Here is a 15,877-nt window from a genome sequence, read left to right on the forward strand (position 1 = left end):
CCAGGCAGTCAAAAACACCCAACATAGTGACTGGCATACAGCTCGCACCTGATAAGAGACAGCTATTACTACTATTGTTACCAATAACAATTGCTGGCATAAAAATATTGTTGTTGAGTTTTCGGAATCTGGAAGAGTAATATCTAAATATGGAGTTAGCCAATGTCAAAGACTATCCTTTCTCCCCCCAAAATAAAATGTACTGCCAGGCCTGGCTTCTTACCAGTTTAAGGCAATATACATAGTGGAGAGAGGACAACAGCACAGAGTCTGGGGCCAGAAAGCCTGCACTCATGTCTCAGCTCCACCACTGACTGTGTGTGTGAGACACTGGGCAGGAAAACCTCTGTGCTTTACTCTCCTCCTCTCTCTAACAGGGACAATAAAGATTTGTCTAACTCATAACGTTGTTCTAAGTATTAAAATCAATACACATAAAGCACTTGAAAGTCCTTTATATGTGATATTCTTTCTGATGAATGAGGAGAGCACCCACACACACGGACAAAGCCCTTCTGTGGGCCACCTCTTACAGCTCATCACCCAGTACGGCAGCCCAGGATGGGGACAAGGAAAGCAGAAGGCAAGACTCTTCTGAGTCAGTGTTAAAGTCAAAACCCCACTGAGTTCATGAGCACCAGCTGCCGTCAGGTCACAAAAAGGGAAGAAAGAAAAACCTTTTTAGTTTTTGTTGTCGATGAGTATTTTTTAAAACATACTCCTTGCAGAAAAAACTAAGAATGCAGTTGAATACTCCATGCATCAAAAGGCTTTACGTTTCTAGTACTAGGTCCAAAGGAAACAGCTAGGAGCTAGAAACCAAAACAAAGATGTTTGCATAGCTGGTAGTATATGATCTTCAGTTAAGTCTGTAAGCTTCATGATGTCTTAATTTTCTTATCTATAAAAATAAATAAATTCTGCCCAAGTAAATTGTAAAAAAATATATAAATCTATAAAAATATAATAGCTGCCCTACCTCATGGGGCTATTGTCAGAATTCACAGAGAAAAGCCCTTCAAACACTACGAGTATTACATCAATAGTGGGGCTATAAATTTTTAAGAAAAAATTATATCCTGGAGCTAGTCCTCAGTATATGAAATTTGTGGAAGTTTGCTACTGTCTGAAGCTTCTAGATCAAAGTTCATTTTTGAACAGGTTATTTGAACAGCTGCAATAATCAACTAATAATTATAATGATTTTTGGTTTAACAGGTACATACAAACTATGCTGTCAATTTTTTAAAAAACAAAAAATTCATATTTTTTTAGCAGAAGAAGAATTGGATTCCAAAATAAATGATTTATAAACAAGGTGAGGAAAAATATATCCTTCCATCAAATAAGTTAGTCTTTTGAGAAAAATCATATTCTAAAATTTCAGCAAAGTCAAGTAACAATAAAGGTACTGACCTAATTGCTAGCTAAAGTCAGCATTTTAACAGTGACTGTACGCATGACACTGACAGAATAATCTTCCTCTTATTTATAAACTGAAAAGAAAGCCAAGAATTTTAAACACCTATATTAAAACTATGCACACACTTGGTCTCATAAGAATGACATTTAAATCACTACCACACTTTAAAAAGCAAATGCATGCCAATTTCCTCTCCCATCTGACTAGGGCTTTCAGAGTACTGTCTCTTTGTTTAAAATTCATGCTTAACAGGTTACAGCTTTAGTACTTCAGTACACAATTTTGTAAAACACGCCACATCATTGGGTTATTTTTATATTAACTGAACCCTAAATAAAGAATATCAACAATTAACCAGATTAATCCACCTGATTACCAATCTTGGCTTTGGTTTCTGTTACATATGACTGTAATATAATGAAACCTAGTAATATTTTTCTGAAGTATATTTAGGTAAATATAGATAATTGCATAGCTGTTTATTAAAATAAAGAGTATTGCTCAAGCATCAAAACACAAAATGGTATGAACACAGTATATGTGAGCTGTTCACTTTGTTTTCCAGGATTAAAGAGAAGACAATGAGGGGAAAATGAGGAAAGAGATATCAAGGAGCATTTCAAACTACCCTAAATTAAGGGTTCCTAACCCCAGAACTTTGTACCTGGGGCAGATAAAGTTATCTTTATTGTCATGAAATTTAGCACGTCCTTCAATTATTATTGTAGGCAACAAATCACATTAAATTTAGCCACAAATCTGTGATTTAATCACCAATAGAAATCATATAAACTTTCATGTTACTTTATGATTGTTAGACATCTCAAAATCTTGCTTATGCTCATTATGACGGCTAGTACAACTACCTCTATCTCATGCATCATATGATAAAGAAGCAAATCTGTTCAATTTGTTGCCAAATTTGCTGTCAAACAAATTTGTTGTCAAATATTGTTATAGCTATTTTTATATAATTGGCTTTCTCTGTAATCCTACTTACACTATACATTTGAAAACAGTATTCTAAGAATCCAGTCTGAGATCTTACCTAACTGCTAAGGGGTTCATGGCACCAAAAAAGGAATCCCTGCTCTAAATACATCTCAGGTTAAGTTTATGGTTAACAGTGGCTAGACAAGTAATTTAACTATCCAAAGCCAAAGTATCCCTAAGTACAGTTAGATTGTAATAAATTAAATGAGAATTACCTTTTCTGTATTTTCAGGCTGCTTTATATTATGTGTCTAAATATAAGCTGATATTGTCTTATGAAACCAACTTATTACACCAAATGAAATAAAATGAAATGAAACAGGACACAAGAAGGAATTATTTTGTCAATTTTCAAACATAAAAGCACAAAGCTACCCTACCAATTATAGCAAATAACTCAAAACTTAAAAAAAAAAAAAAATCCTCTGATGCCCGTTTAAGAAAGCCATGATAAAAATGTACAGAAAAATATGTGCCACATTAGATCTTTGGTTCAAGCCTCACAATCATTAATATTGTCTGTACTCAGTCGTGGCTCTAAAGGCCTCTGTGACCTGGACTCAATAACCAAATGCATCTATCTCCTTTTTGCCTTCTACGTGTATCTTCTACTCTTGTCAACCAATGACCACACCACTGTCATTTCCATCTCCATACCTCTGTTCTCTTAACTGCAGCAATATACATACATTCCACGTGTCATTCAAGTTAGGTCTATGCAAACTTGGTCCTCATTGAGCCCTCCCCTGGTCTGACAGGATCCTCGACCAAGCAATTTAGCACTTAGTTCCTCAACCATTCCATAATTGTTTCATGTATGATAGTCACTCTATGAACACTAGCTCTGTTCTCTATGGACAAAACCTAAAGTTCCTGGAAGGACACAACAGTCAACAGTTAACTGACTAATATGGGCAAAAGGATGCTACTAAGCTAACACTCAGCACAGAAAAACTAAACCATGATAGTTAAGTCATTACTTCTTAAAAATGTCTTGTTAATGACCATAAGGCAGCACAGCGAAGTCGGTAAGACTCACAACACTATCTATGCAACCCCACAAGTCACTTTTCTTCAACCTCAACTACCAGCTAGGGTGACTGTTTGTTTCTACATTATCTATTGAACACACATATGTTCATTTCTAATTTTAAGCCTTTAGTTTACTATTTCCTCCACCGGAATTTTCATTCTTCTCCTGGTATAAACGTCTTGCAAGGCACAGCTCAAGATCCACCTCTTCCATAAGTCCTTCCTTCCCCGGGTTAAGAGTATGCTCTCCCTAGGACATGGGCATAAATGGTCTCATCACTTGTCATGCAGTATTTCCTTGTACTATTTAAATGACCAAATGAGCCATAATAACTAAACTGAGAGCCATGGGGTTGGGGGAGCCCGTTCCATTCATGAAAGATATGCTTGGCTACAGGTGACAACAAAAAATGCGAACAGAAGGTTATAACCTGCAGTCCACAGATCTGTGATCTCCCTGAAGTTATCCACAAAATAGAGTGTCAAAAGAATTATGTTTTTCTGATGAGAGGACTATGGCTTTTGATCAGATGGCAAGAGGGCTCTGACAGTAAAAAGGTTAAATACTGATTCAGGAGGTAAATTTACTGGATATGATACAGGTCCAGTTATTTGTCTATGAGGTACACCTACTGGGCTAGACCTAAACGACTTACATATTAGAATAGATGCAAGGCCTCAAAGAGTGCCTCCAGACCTCTTAGAAGGCTAGTTTCCAATTTTAGTTTTGGGAAGTATATTAAATACGGGGGATGTTCTGAGATAATATAATAGGGGTATGGAAAAGGTTCCCTGGAAATTTGTTCCACTAAAGCAAAGCAGAGGACACAGAGGAATCAAGACCCCACCTTACCCTCTAAGGAGATTACAGTCTAGCAGAGGACATGTAATCATAACACAAAGCAGAACACGATGACTCCTTTTCTTAAGGGAAGCACAAAGCACTACAGGGTTCAAAGGAGGCAGACATGACAACTTTTTGATTTGGAAATCAAGAAAGGTAACAGCACTGGACCTTGATGAATCAGAACCATTTTAATTAGTAGAAAGGGGAATAAAACGTTAACGAAAAGCAAAAGGGTAAAAAAGATTAGAAGGATAAAGTGTAGGAACAAACACCAATTTCCAGTAGAGCAAGGATCCTTCCTTCTTAATTACTACTGGCTTTTATGCTGGAGCCTTTGGGAAGTTAAGGGTCTTGAAGAGTCTTGGGCCAACGGTTCCCAGGCATGCTATTAGGCTGCCAAGTACAAGAATGTGTACAGCCATCTACTCAGAATAGCAAGAATTATGAGCCCATGGGACAAAGTAACAATGATCACATCCTATGATGATGGTGTACCTGTGTAACACTGTCCCCATACTGCAGCAACCAAGACATGCATGGGAAGTCAGAACCCAAAAATAGTTTAACTTGCAAAATAATGACGTTAACGTCCAAAAACTGCTGAAATGGGATACATGGTAAAGGCACCCAAGGTTTTATAAATCTGAGTGGGTGGTGTCTTTGATTTAACTGTGTTAACTATTTGTGGGTATGCAAAAGTACATTTCTGTTCAAGTCCTAATAATTATCCAGGCTCCTCAAAAATTGATAGAATTATTTTGAAACCCAAGATCAATAAATCAAAAGAGAATCCCAGCTCTGATTATGAGGTAAAGAACAATTATATGAAAGAGAATCAGATTTTCATTCATAAGAGGTTGGAGACAAACACTTTTTGTTTTTTTTTTTGTTTTTTGTGGGTTTTTTTGCGGTACGCGGGCCTCTCACTGTTGTGGCCTCTCCCGTTGCGGAGCACAGGCTCCGGTCGCGCAGGCTCAGCGGCCATGGCTCACGGGCCCAGCCACTCTGCGGAACATGGGATCTCCCCGGACCGGGGCACAAACCCGTGACCCCTGCATCGGCAGGCGGACTCTCAACCACTGAGCCACCAGGGAAGCCCAAACACTTCTTAAATAAACACTTCTTCAGTAACAAGCAAAGAGTTAGATTGGGTTAGATTGGGAATGGAAGCTAAGAACCAAAGCCGACTAGAGTTCTAAGGGTTGCTAGGGGAAGTTCAGACCAATGAGACAGAGTAAAAGAAAGAATTCAGATAAAACTTCTTGAGATAACTAGGTTAAAGGAACCTGATTAGAATCAGCCTGCACTTAACATACCTCAATTTAGATAGAGAAATTACCACATTAATGTTGTAAGCTGAACAAGCTGAATTCTACAGTAACAGTGTGTCCCTATGTTTGCTGATATGACACAAAATATCTTGAAGTCTATTATCTCCTCAGCATCTGAAGTAATTTCTGGCTTCACTCAAAAGTGCTGTTCTGAGGATTCATTGTGAGAAAACATTAAAAAGAAGACAAAAAGCACAGGAAGTCAAATTCCTATGGAAAGGTGAGCATAACTACTGGGAACTGTGAGGAGAGTAGTGTACACTTTTAGTTCACTTTCTCTCTGGAAAGAGTTGGTTAATTAAACCTAATATATCCATCTGATATGGGCACAGATTATGCACATCACATCATCCCTTAAAGGGGTTTGTTTTTGTAAACTTCACATGGTTAACTTTATTATCCAATCATCTATCAATCAAAATTCATTTAAAATCAGCCATTTATGACAACTAAAGGGACAGTATGGTACAACTGATCTACAAAGACCATAAGCCAATTTTCCCCACAGAAAAAAATTATAGATATGTAATTTCTAAACTTCAAAATGAGATTTTAACCTTTCAAACCTAGAAGTTTATATTTATATTCCAAAATTAAGGAGTATCAGAAATTCATGGCCCATCAAACTACTTGTAGCCACAAAGGAGAACCTGTGGTACTTAACATGATCAGGAGGCTACCTACCCCCATTTTATAATTCAGACAGCTAATTTTCCTTTAAAAAAAATTAAACAGAAGAATCAGTAAACCCTAGAGTTAGTCATACCATGCCTTCAAAACCAGAAGGCACACATACAATATATTCCTAAGACTTATGAATAATAAAAGAAAAGCCAGGTCATTTCACTGCAGATTTTATGTGGCATGATTTGTGTTTTTCCCCTAATTACATTCTAACTCTTTTGAAAGGTACCAGGTATGTCTGTTACCTGCAGTAACTCACTTAATTAAAAGACAGGACTAATAAGACATCTGGCACTGGACTCCTGACAGTGGCAGACAACAGAGTTTACTATTTTAAAAACAAAAACCAACAGCAGTACAATCACATTAATCTTCAGTGAATTACTTTAACATTCAAGAGGACTGTGTTACAAGAGGTGACACCACCACATCCCCTCCCCAGGCCCTGAAGAAAGAGAGGAGCCAAAGGAAGTACACAGAGCAGGGGGGTCTCTTGCCAATAAACCTCAACATGGGAATAAGCTTCTGGAGGGGAAGATGCAGAGGCTTCGTAATCCACATCACTGTTGGGTTAATAAGGACTGGCTATCAAAGGCCTAAAATAATGCCACCCTCCTCCCATTACCCGATTCTCAGTTACTTGAATAATGTGCTGGCTGCAGGGAGAGCAGAGAGAGTGACAGAGACACACACAGTACCTGTTGTTGAGAATTGTAGTCAAAAAGTCCCACAGTTGCTGCTGCTGAGTCCACAGGTACCTGCGTGCCTGAATAATCAAACTGAAGAGGCTCCATGCCCACATGTTCCATGGGGTCCAAGGGGACACTCTGGGACTCCATGTTGGAGAAATCCTCCACAGGCTTGGCACCATTGGTGCTGGTCAGCTGGGCTAAACCCTCAGAACCATTCTGGTTTGGACCCAGAAGATCCACTTCATTAGCAGAGTTCTGGCAATTACCAGGGGTACGGCTAAACAGAGAAAGTAAAGGGCATTAAACCTTATTTTGAGTGGGGAGGGACACTACAGCAACCTAAGTTTAAGGACAACGTGCTTGACACAGCTCATTACCAATAGTATTTAAAACTACTTCTACAAAATGACTGGAGACCCTTCTGGTGCTTATATGTTCTATCCTATAAAATGACTCTTCTATTGCTTGCCTCTCCACCACAACCCACCCCTTAAATTTACATTAACTGCTATTAATTTACAATCCCTTTAACCAAGGGGCCCAGATTTGAGGAACACTGGATGAACTGGGGAAAAAAATCACTGCCTGTGGCATCCATGAAAACAGAGATCCCAAAATATAGGTAGTAAAATATGCCCCCCAAAAGCAACATCTACTCTTTAAACAGAGTCAATGGACAAAGTAGTTTCTAAGGGGAAATTCCACATCTGAGAATAATTCTATTTCAAAAAAATATTTTTTTAATAGGTGAAAATTTTGTGTGTGTGTGTGTGTGTATTTCCTGGGTACCACTGGCCACTGATAAAACTGTCTCCCCTTTTCCCCTTCTAAGAAACCAGAAGCAGACCATTACAAAATAGTACAAAATAAATTCATATCTAGGATAAGCCCCTGCTAAGGAGACAACTCTAAGAATTAAAAGTAATATGAGGATGTAATTTATCATCCAAACCAGGACACTCCTAAGAGCAAAAAAAAGGGCAGTGTTAAGAAATATCCTGGGACACAGGTATAAACAAATACTGTCCTGGGTAATTCAGGACACATGATCACCCTATGTAAAAAGATTACAGGACTATATTATTCCAATTCAGACTAATATAGAATAATATTATATTCTAGTCAGGGAGTGTAGCCTGTGACTACATTCTAAGCCTAAAAGAAATCTTATCGCTGGTACAAGTGAAAGCTCTTGTCCTGTTCCTCGACAGACACACAAACCCTACCACTACCACCTGTCCCAGAGTCAAATACCATAAAACAATGCCACAGGCTGCTTGAGATTCAAGATGGAGAGGCTACCCAAACTCATCTGAAAGACCTTAGATAAATGTTTATTTCTCTGTGTCTCAAATTTCTTCCAAAGACTGTAATTCTTTACACTCACAAGATACAAGTTAGGTTAGGAAGACTAAACAATCGAACGCTGTTCTACAATGACCCAAAATATATTTTAATTTGACTCTGTAGATTATTAGGATAAGGGGTGGGTGGGCGGGCGGGTGTGGGTGTAGGTACACACACATTAGTTTTAGACTACAATTACATTACTAAAAATTAAATTCTCTTAACTATACATGAGTGACTAAGGATTTTTAAATTTTAAAAAATCATATACCATCACTAAAGGTTAGCTACATAAATGAAGAATAAACACAGTATCGTTTTATTACTGTGCATATTAAAATTATAGGGTAAAACCTGCAAATCAATTATGACCAGAGATGGAATGAGAGGCCTCCATGGAAGGGATATGATTAAGAACAAGTCACTTGAGCTGCATCTCTGGTTCTTCAAAATGAAGAAAATGATACCTAACCTGCCTACCTCAAAGGGAGCTTATGAGTCTCAAGGAAAAGAATGCTTAAGTTCTCAACTGTTTTTCCTTCCATTCTAACATGCCAGAGCCATATGACACACTTCCCTTAGTAACCAAGATTTCTCCCAAGATAGTGATTTGGGAGAAATCCCAAGGCACCCATCCCAGGTGATTTTGATATTTGAGAATCACTGAAATAATCTTTATGAAATCATCCTGCAAATTACAGAGCTCTATACAAATGGGAAGTCTATTGTTTTGGCAAAACATCAGGCATGGACAAATCTTAGAAAGTTCCACCTTACCAGTTAATTTACAATCTTTGTGGTATGGCCTACACTAGACCCAATAATTAAAAAGGACACATAGGGAGGGAAAAAGAAAACTAAAATCAAAATAAAACTGAATGAAAACAAAAACCCATAACCCCCATTCAAAAATCAGAAGTGTAAAACATACAAACCTAAAATCTTTGACGTCTGCGTCAATCCCATTCTGCACTGGTAAACCATTGGTCTTGTCCATCACATCACCCTCCTCCTTCAAATCTCCTAGCTTATCTCCATCAAACGTACCCTTGTTCTTCTTTTCACCTTTGTCGTTTTCATCACTGTCTGCATCCCTTGGGCCCTGTTTAAAAAATAGCTTCAGCTTCACTAATCATCATCAACTAACAATAGTGGGCTACCACTGTGGACACCAGACTACACTAGATGCTAATTAGAACAGGAGAGTGTCCATGACCTTTCAAGACATTACAATCTAATTAACAGACAACACAGAGGCAGGAACACTGCAGAAAGTCTTGCCAAATGGGGGAGACAGACATACATTTATGTTACAGAGATTAGGACAGTCTTATCATGCCCAGTGTCCCACCACCCCATTTTTTTCCTTTCTACCCAAAGCCCAACCACAACTTTATATCTCTTGGTTCTACTTCTCTGCTCTCAAATCTAACTCTATAGAGTAGCTCAACTCCTAATAAGCCCCAGGAATGGCAGCTAATAGTATAGTTGGAATGTACTAAGCCTACAAAATGAATTTCCTACTTCCACTGCCGATGTAAACTCCTCCCTTACTTCTGAATATTGAGCTAAGTGTGGTCTAACATCATTCCAATTCGATTACTCTATACACTTCATCTTGGGATATATGCCCTGCTAATTTGCACCACCACCACCCCAGTTCCACCCAGTATCTCATGGCTTACTGAAACTATAATTCACCAAACATCCTACACTTGATTTTTTTAATCCTTCAAAACATGTTAAATATAACTATGAAATTCTTTCACAAAGAGTACTCTAAGAAGTGCTTACCAGTTGCCTTCCACTGCCTGTCCCATACCAGGGACTACATGAGAGCGTGTTAAGCTGAATCATTAATGCAACAGAATTTATCTCTGAAGTGCTTCAAACTACAAACATTAAAAGACTGGACCTAAAAGAACTGATGTGGTGCCAAGCATACTGATGTCCTGTTTTTTAAGGAAATTAAGTCTGTCTCCTCTTACCAACATTCTAAGTTAAGACATGGACATTTAAAGCAAATATGTCTTGATTTCCAGAAGGAAAAGAAGGTTTGGTATAGTGACTTGACATGGTACAGAAAGCTTTGCAAAACCTTACCCAAGGGTTAAGTAATTTTGCTTTTGTAAAACTAGAGAGAGGTAATCTTGCTTGTCCCCATCACTGACTTCTGGTTTAAGGAAGAAACAAATAGACCTGGACCAAAAGAAAGCTCCTGGTAAAAGGGAAGATCCAGTCAGAAGATGATGAGAACTACTGCACAGCATTTCCAGTCACCACAACCAAATTTCATTTGGGGGCGGGGGGGGGGGGGATCACAAATGGAAGCTAAAGCAGCAGACACTCAGTTATGAATGGTTAGGTAGGCCTGCAAATGCAAAATAAAAAGACGCTCTCAAAGTAGTTCTTAGCCATCTCTGGCCCAGAAAGACCAGACTCAGGGACCTTGACAATCTTAGACCTTTCAACTACCAGTTCAAAGCCAATTTTGCTTTCAAAATCATTCTCTGTTCAAATGTGACACAGAAAAAGAAAGATTTAATGGCTAGTATGAATAAAGGAACATATACCAGAAGGGAATTAGAAAGGATATAGTTTTATAAAACTTAGTTTTATGTAGCAGCAAGATAGTAAACTATAGTTTTGGCAGCAAATGAGATATAACTTCTACATCTTCAAAGTATTATACTGTTATTGGTTCAAAAGGAGTAAATGACAGCCAATTAAGCATGACATTGAGATCCCAAACCAGATATGGGAATATGACAGGATTCTAAAGAAAGAAAGAGCTTTCAAAATGTCCAGAGATAAAAGCTCCCTCCTCCTACAAAGCTAAAACTGACAGAAGCTATGTACTCATTTTTATATCCCCAGTACTGAATACTGTTCTGGGCAGAAGTTCAAAAAATATGACAAAGAAAACTGAAATGACAAAAAAAAATACTGCAAAACTGAACTGATAAAATAAGAAGGATCCTCCCATTATCTTTATCATCAGGTAGGAGTCCAGGAGGTGGTGATAAACAACTGTACCTGAACTAGACACCACTAATGTCAATAATAAAAAAAAGTATTAGAAGGATCATCCCATCCTACCAACACACTTAAGTAATCTCCCACAAATCTACAAATCAAGTCACTGGCTCAGGAGGAGCAGTTCAGCTCCAATTTCTCATAAGGAGTTCAAAAGGTCTACAGGCAGGGCTTCCCTGGTGGCGCAGTGGTTGAGAGTCTGCCTGCCGATGCAGGGGACACGGGTTCGTGCCCCGGTCCGGGAGGATCCCACATGCCACGGAGCGGCTGGGCCCGTGAGCCATGGCTGTTGAGCCTGCGCTCTGCAACGGGAGCGGTCACAACCGTGAGAGGCCCACATACCGCAAAAAAAAAAAAAGGTCTACAGGCAAAAATGGGAAGGAAATTCGATAAAGCAGCAATAGGAAGTCTCACCAACGAGCAAGAAATCTGGGTCCAGAAGAGACTCACTCACCAAATCAATGTTCTTCATGATCTTTCCCCAGTGACCCTTCACAAGGGCTTGCTGAGAAGCTGCTTCCCTTCTGTAACAGCCAACGGCTCTGGCCTGAACACTTAGTCACTCATACTTACATTCTCAATTTTACTACCAAGGGCAGATTTTCAAAGATATCCCTGGGATGGGCTGGTTTTTGCCAATGTTATACAGTCCACTTATATAAAATATAGCTACCTGGTTTTCTACTCTGACTAGGCTAGTAATGCCTCAGCAGAACAGTAGGTTCCTCCTATTTGACAGTGAGGGACCCAAGGAAGGCTTCCATACTTGATCTGGATGGGTTACAGTGGGTGTTTCCATCTGATAGAAATTCATGAAGATAAACGTTTATGACTTGTACACATTTCTGTACATGGTTTTAACAAGTTCAGTAAATCAACAAAAGCCCTAAATTAAAATAGTTGACATGAAGTCTGATTTCTGAATGACACCAAGAACACAAGTAGGAAGCTATTCTGTCAAAAGTCTGTTATTAAAAGAGAATACAGAACACAGGGTTCAGGATCATAAAAATGGTCTCTTAGAAATCTGGGGACCCTAGAGAGAGAAGAATAAGGGTATAAATGGGCTGGTATGTTTTATGGGATTTTAAAGTTTTTTTAATGTGTAAGATAAAGTATTCCTTTAGGAAAATACTAACCCAGATTGCATAGAACCTATACTCTATCTCAACTGCTAACATTTACTGGACTTTGGACAGGTCATTAAACCTGAGTCTTTAGTTTCCTTTTCTATAAAACAGGGATCATTTTGTTTAAAACAGAGTAGGTGTAAACATCAATGAAACGATGCATATGCAAAAGTTTATTATAAAGTATAAACCATTTTATACAAATATGATACTAGTAAAAACTATGCACTGGGATAATATTTCTTATATAACATTATCTGTGATTTTAAGATTAAAAATCTTCAATGCTCCCAATTAAGTAGTTTAACTCAAAGAAAAGGGTATAGCCAATCTGGCCCTCCCAGAGACACTGTCATTTTCACAATGCAGAGTGGCTCTATTGTTAGTGTTGAACATCACAATCTTTTTAAAACTTTGCAAGTGTCTGGGCATTCTCCCAGAGATTCTGATTTAACTGGTCTGTAGAAGCTCCCACAAATGTTTTTAAAAGTTTCTCTTCCAATAAGCACTCACAATTGAGAACCACTACAATCAAGTCCAAATAAGTATCCTAAAGGCAAGGGGTATGTTTTGCTTTTTTGTCACATATTACCTAGCACATATTAATATTAAAAAAGTCTATTGAATAAATGAAATAAAAATCAAAGAAGGATTAATAGCATCCTTTTGTTGTAGGCTCCCTTTAGATAAATTACAGTCCAAAACTGTAACCCAAATTCAGGCCTCAGAGAGTGCTCAAAATGCAAAGAGGCCAAGCCCAATCAAAATCTCTAGAGTAGGGCAAGGAGGGTTCTTGAGAGATCAGATCCCAGATCTACACAGAGATGGAACAATATGTTCTGTTGCTAGATATCAAAGAACCGAGAGAAGAGCAGACAGAAAGAAGAACCAGGTACAGCGTGGATCATAGTCCATCCAGCCATGGCTCAGCTTCCTCAAAAGCCTCACATAACAGGGGGAATATTTCAAGGAATACCTATTAATTCTGAATGAAGTCAGAGAAATGAGAACTTAATTTTTCCTGCTATTGCAGAGATCCCACCACAAAGCTCCATATGGCAGAAGTCACATTCAATGAGATTAGTAATTTTCTTCCCTTTTTTTCTAAAACAATATTTTTGTGTATTTGCTTGACACTCAAGTCCTAAAGCCATAACATTAACTAAAATATTGGTTTCTCCTGTGTACACTTCTCAGTTTTTCACAAAATGCCCCCAAAACACCAAAATGTCAATTTTCTTTGAAGTTCAGCAGCTCAGTAGCTCCACTAGTAAAAAATTTCAAATATTAAAAAAAAACTGAGTAAAAGTTTGAAATTACTAGTCATGTGAATTACGTTTAAATTAACATATTAAATATAATCATATTGTGAGAAACGAATAAACAAACCAAAGTAGCGTATACCTTAGTAAAAAGCAATATAGCTAAGAACTGAAATCAGAACAAAGTTTGAATTCAGGTCCCACCACTTCCCTTCTAACCCTCATTTTCCTCATCTATAAATTCATAGGGACAACATCAACCTCAAAGGGTTGTTGTTTCAGGTATTAAATAAGGCAATTCATGAATGTGCAATTCCTTTTAAAAGATTATTTTAAATATTTTGTCTAATTTTCACATTTTCCCCACTGCCTTTCTCAGACACACCCACCTTCACCTTCACTCCCCCTAAAGCTTCAAATTTGCTGGATAGCTTATGTTTTCCCCCCTGGAAAGACTATGGCTTTAATTACTAAACCCTCTGTCCCATTGACTTTTCTGAAATATCTGTACAGAATCAAGCCACCACCAATTATTACATTTCATCAAATATGAGACACCATCAATTTATAAGACATACCATCATTTTATGTGTTGCTAAAAAGGAAACACTGGCAATTAAACTATATCATTTAACGCATCCCAATTTCAAAATGAACAAAAGTGGGGAGGTGTGCGCTTTAGAAACAGTGGAACGTGGAATATACCAGGCGCTGTGTATATGATCACCCAATTCCTGGTATGCAAAAAGGTAAGAAGAGTGTTCCCCTCTGCTGTGGTACCACCATATCCAGGAGGAAAAGACGAAAACCAAAAAAGGTTTTCTGAAAGTTGTGCTTTTTTAACTTTTTATTTAGTCAGTGTCTAAAAGCTTGACATCGCAAAGCAGAGCACACAGATTTCTTGTTCAAAGGAAGCTCAAATCTGAAGGGGCTCCAACCTGAGATAAAAGTTTCTGAATTTGATCTGTAATCTTCCAAGAAAATTATAGAGCAGTATTTATCTAACTTTAATTTTATACAAATCACCTGTGGGTCTTGTCAAACTGCAGACTTTGATTCAATAAAGTCTGGAGTAGAATCTGAGAGTCTGCATTTCTAATAAGCTCCCAGGTGCTGATAATTTTACTGGCCCAAGGACGTTGTGGAACAAGATTTTATAAGGCTTACAAAGCATTTTCATATATATTACATAGCCATATGAATTAGACTTTGTGCAAATGAGGAAATTAAGGTCCAGTTGAGACTCAAACCCCTGCATTACACTCCACAAAGTTTTTAAACAAAAATCAATTAAAGTGGCACTGGCTGCCTGAAACAAATGCAGTGGAGGCTAGAAAAGCAAGTCATCAATTTTGTGACCTAAGTGAATTGCCATGAGTGTGCAAGCATCCTCCAGGTCAGAAAGCACCCAGTCTCTACAAATAAGCAGAAAGGTCTTCCCAAGATATTTTTTCTAAAAGTCTTTCTTCTGCAAATTTAGGGTGGCCTTGACGCTAAATGAAGTTTACAATGGTCTTCTCATTTACCTAGGAACCATAAACCAGAAAGGTAGAAATGACGATCCACTTTTCTGACTGGCTAGGCTTCAATCTATGTGATGATCAGCTGGTGTTTCAAAAGACCAATAGCAGGGTCCTTGGATGGGTAATTTCACCCAGTGGCCTCAAAACAGAGTAGTTACATATGATTGTGTAACCACCCAGAACCATGCTTTGTTTTGTTTTGGGGTGTTTGGGGGGATGGGTAAGGGGACCTGTCTTTTTCCACGAATCAATAAAATAAAGGATATAAAAAGGAAATAAATTAAAAGACTTGACTCTGACTTAACTGGTATTCTGCGTTTTCCCATTATTCTGAAAACTGCTACCCTGAAGTTGCTGATTCATACTCAGAATACTATCAAAACTTTACAGTGGGTGCTGAGAACAAAACACTGCTGTCAGATTCTTTTCAACAGCCTGCAAGTACTCTTATCTCAGAAGCCAAAACAACTAAGCTGAGTCCATTTGTACACTCAAAATGAACTTAAGGCTCAGGAAAGCTAGACAAAGAGTTAAATACCTTCATTCAAGCTTAACCGTAAAACAACCTTATTGAAAA

General features: G+C 38.1%; 1 protein-coding gene across 16 annotated transcripts in view; it reads right to left on the bottom strand.

Moving 5' to 3' along the window:
- PUM1 (pumilio RNA binding family member 1) overlaps positions 1-15,877 on the bottom strand; it is a 128,103-nt gene that overhangs the window by 54,299 nt on the left and 57,927 nt on the right. For all 16 annotated transcript variants that reach the window (XM_024766621.1, XM_024766622.1, XM_024766620.1 and 13 more), the window contains 2 exons: positions 9,285-9,451; positions 7,009-7,279 (listed from right to left, as the gene is read on the bottom strand). In XM_024766621.1, the coding sequence (XP_024622389.1) occupies positions 7,009-7,279; positions 9,285-9,451 (438 nt within the window). The remainder of the gene's footprint in view (positions 1-7,008; positions 7,280-9,284; positions 9,452-15,877) is intronic.

The sequence above is a fragment of the Neophocaena asiaeorientalis genome, unplaced genomic scaffold (assembly GCF_003031525.2).
Source record: "Neophocaena asiaeorientalis asiaeorientalis breed wild unplaced genomic scaffold, Neophocaena_asiaeorientalis_V1.1 scaffold79, whole genome shotgun sequence".
Classification (NCBI taxonomy): Eukaryota; Metazoa; Chordata; class Mammalia; order Artiodactyla; family Phocoenidae; genus Neophocaena; species Neophocaena asiaeorientalis.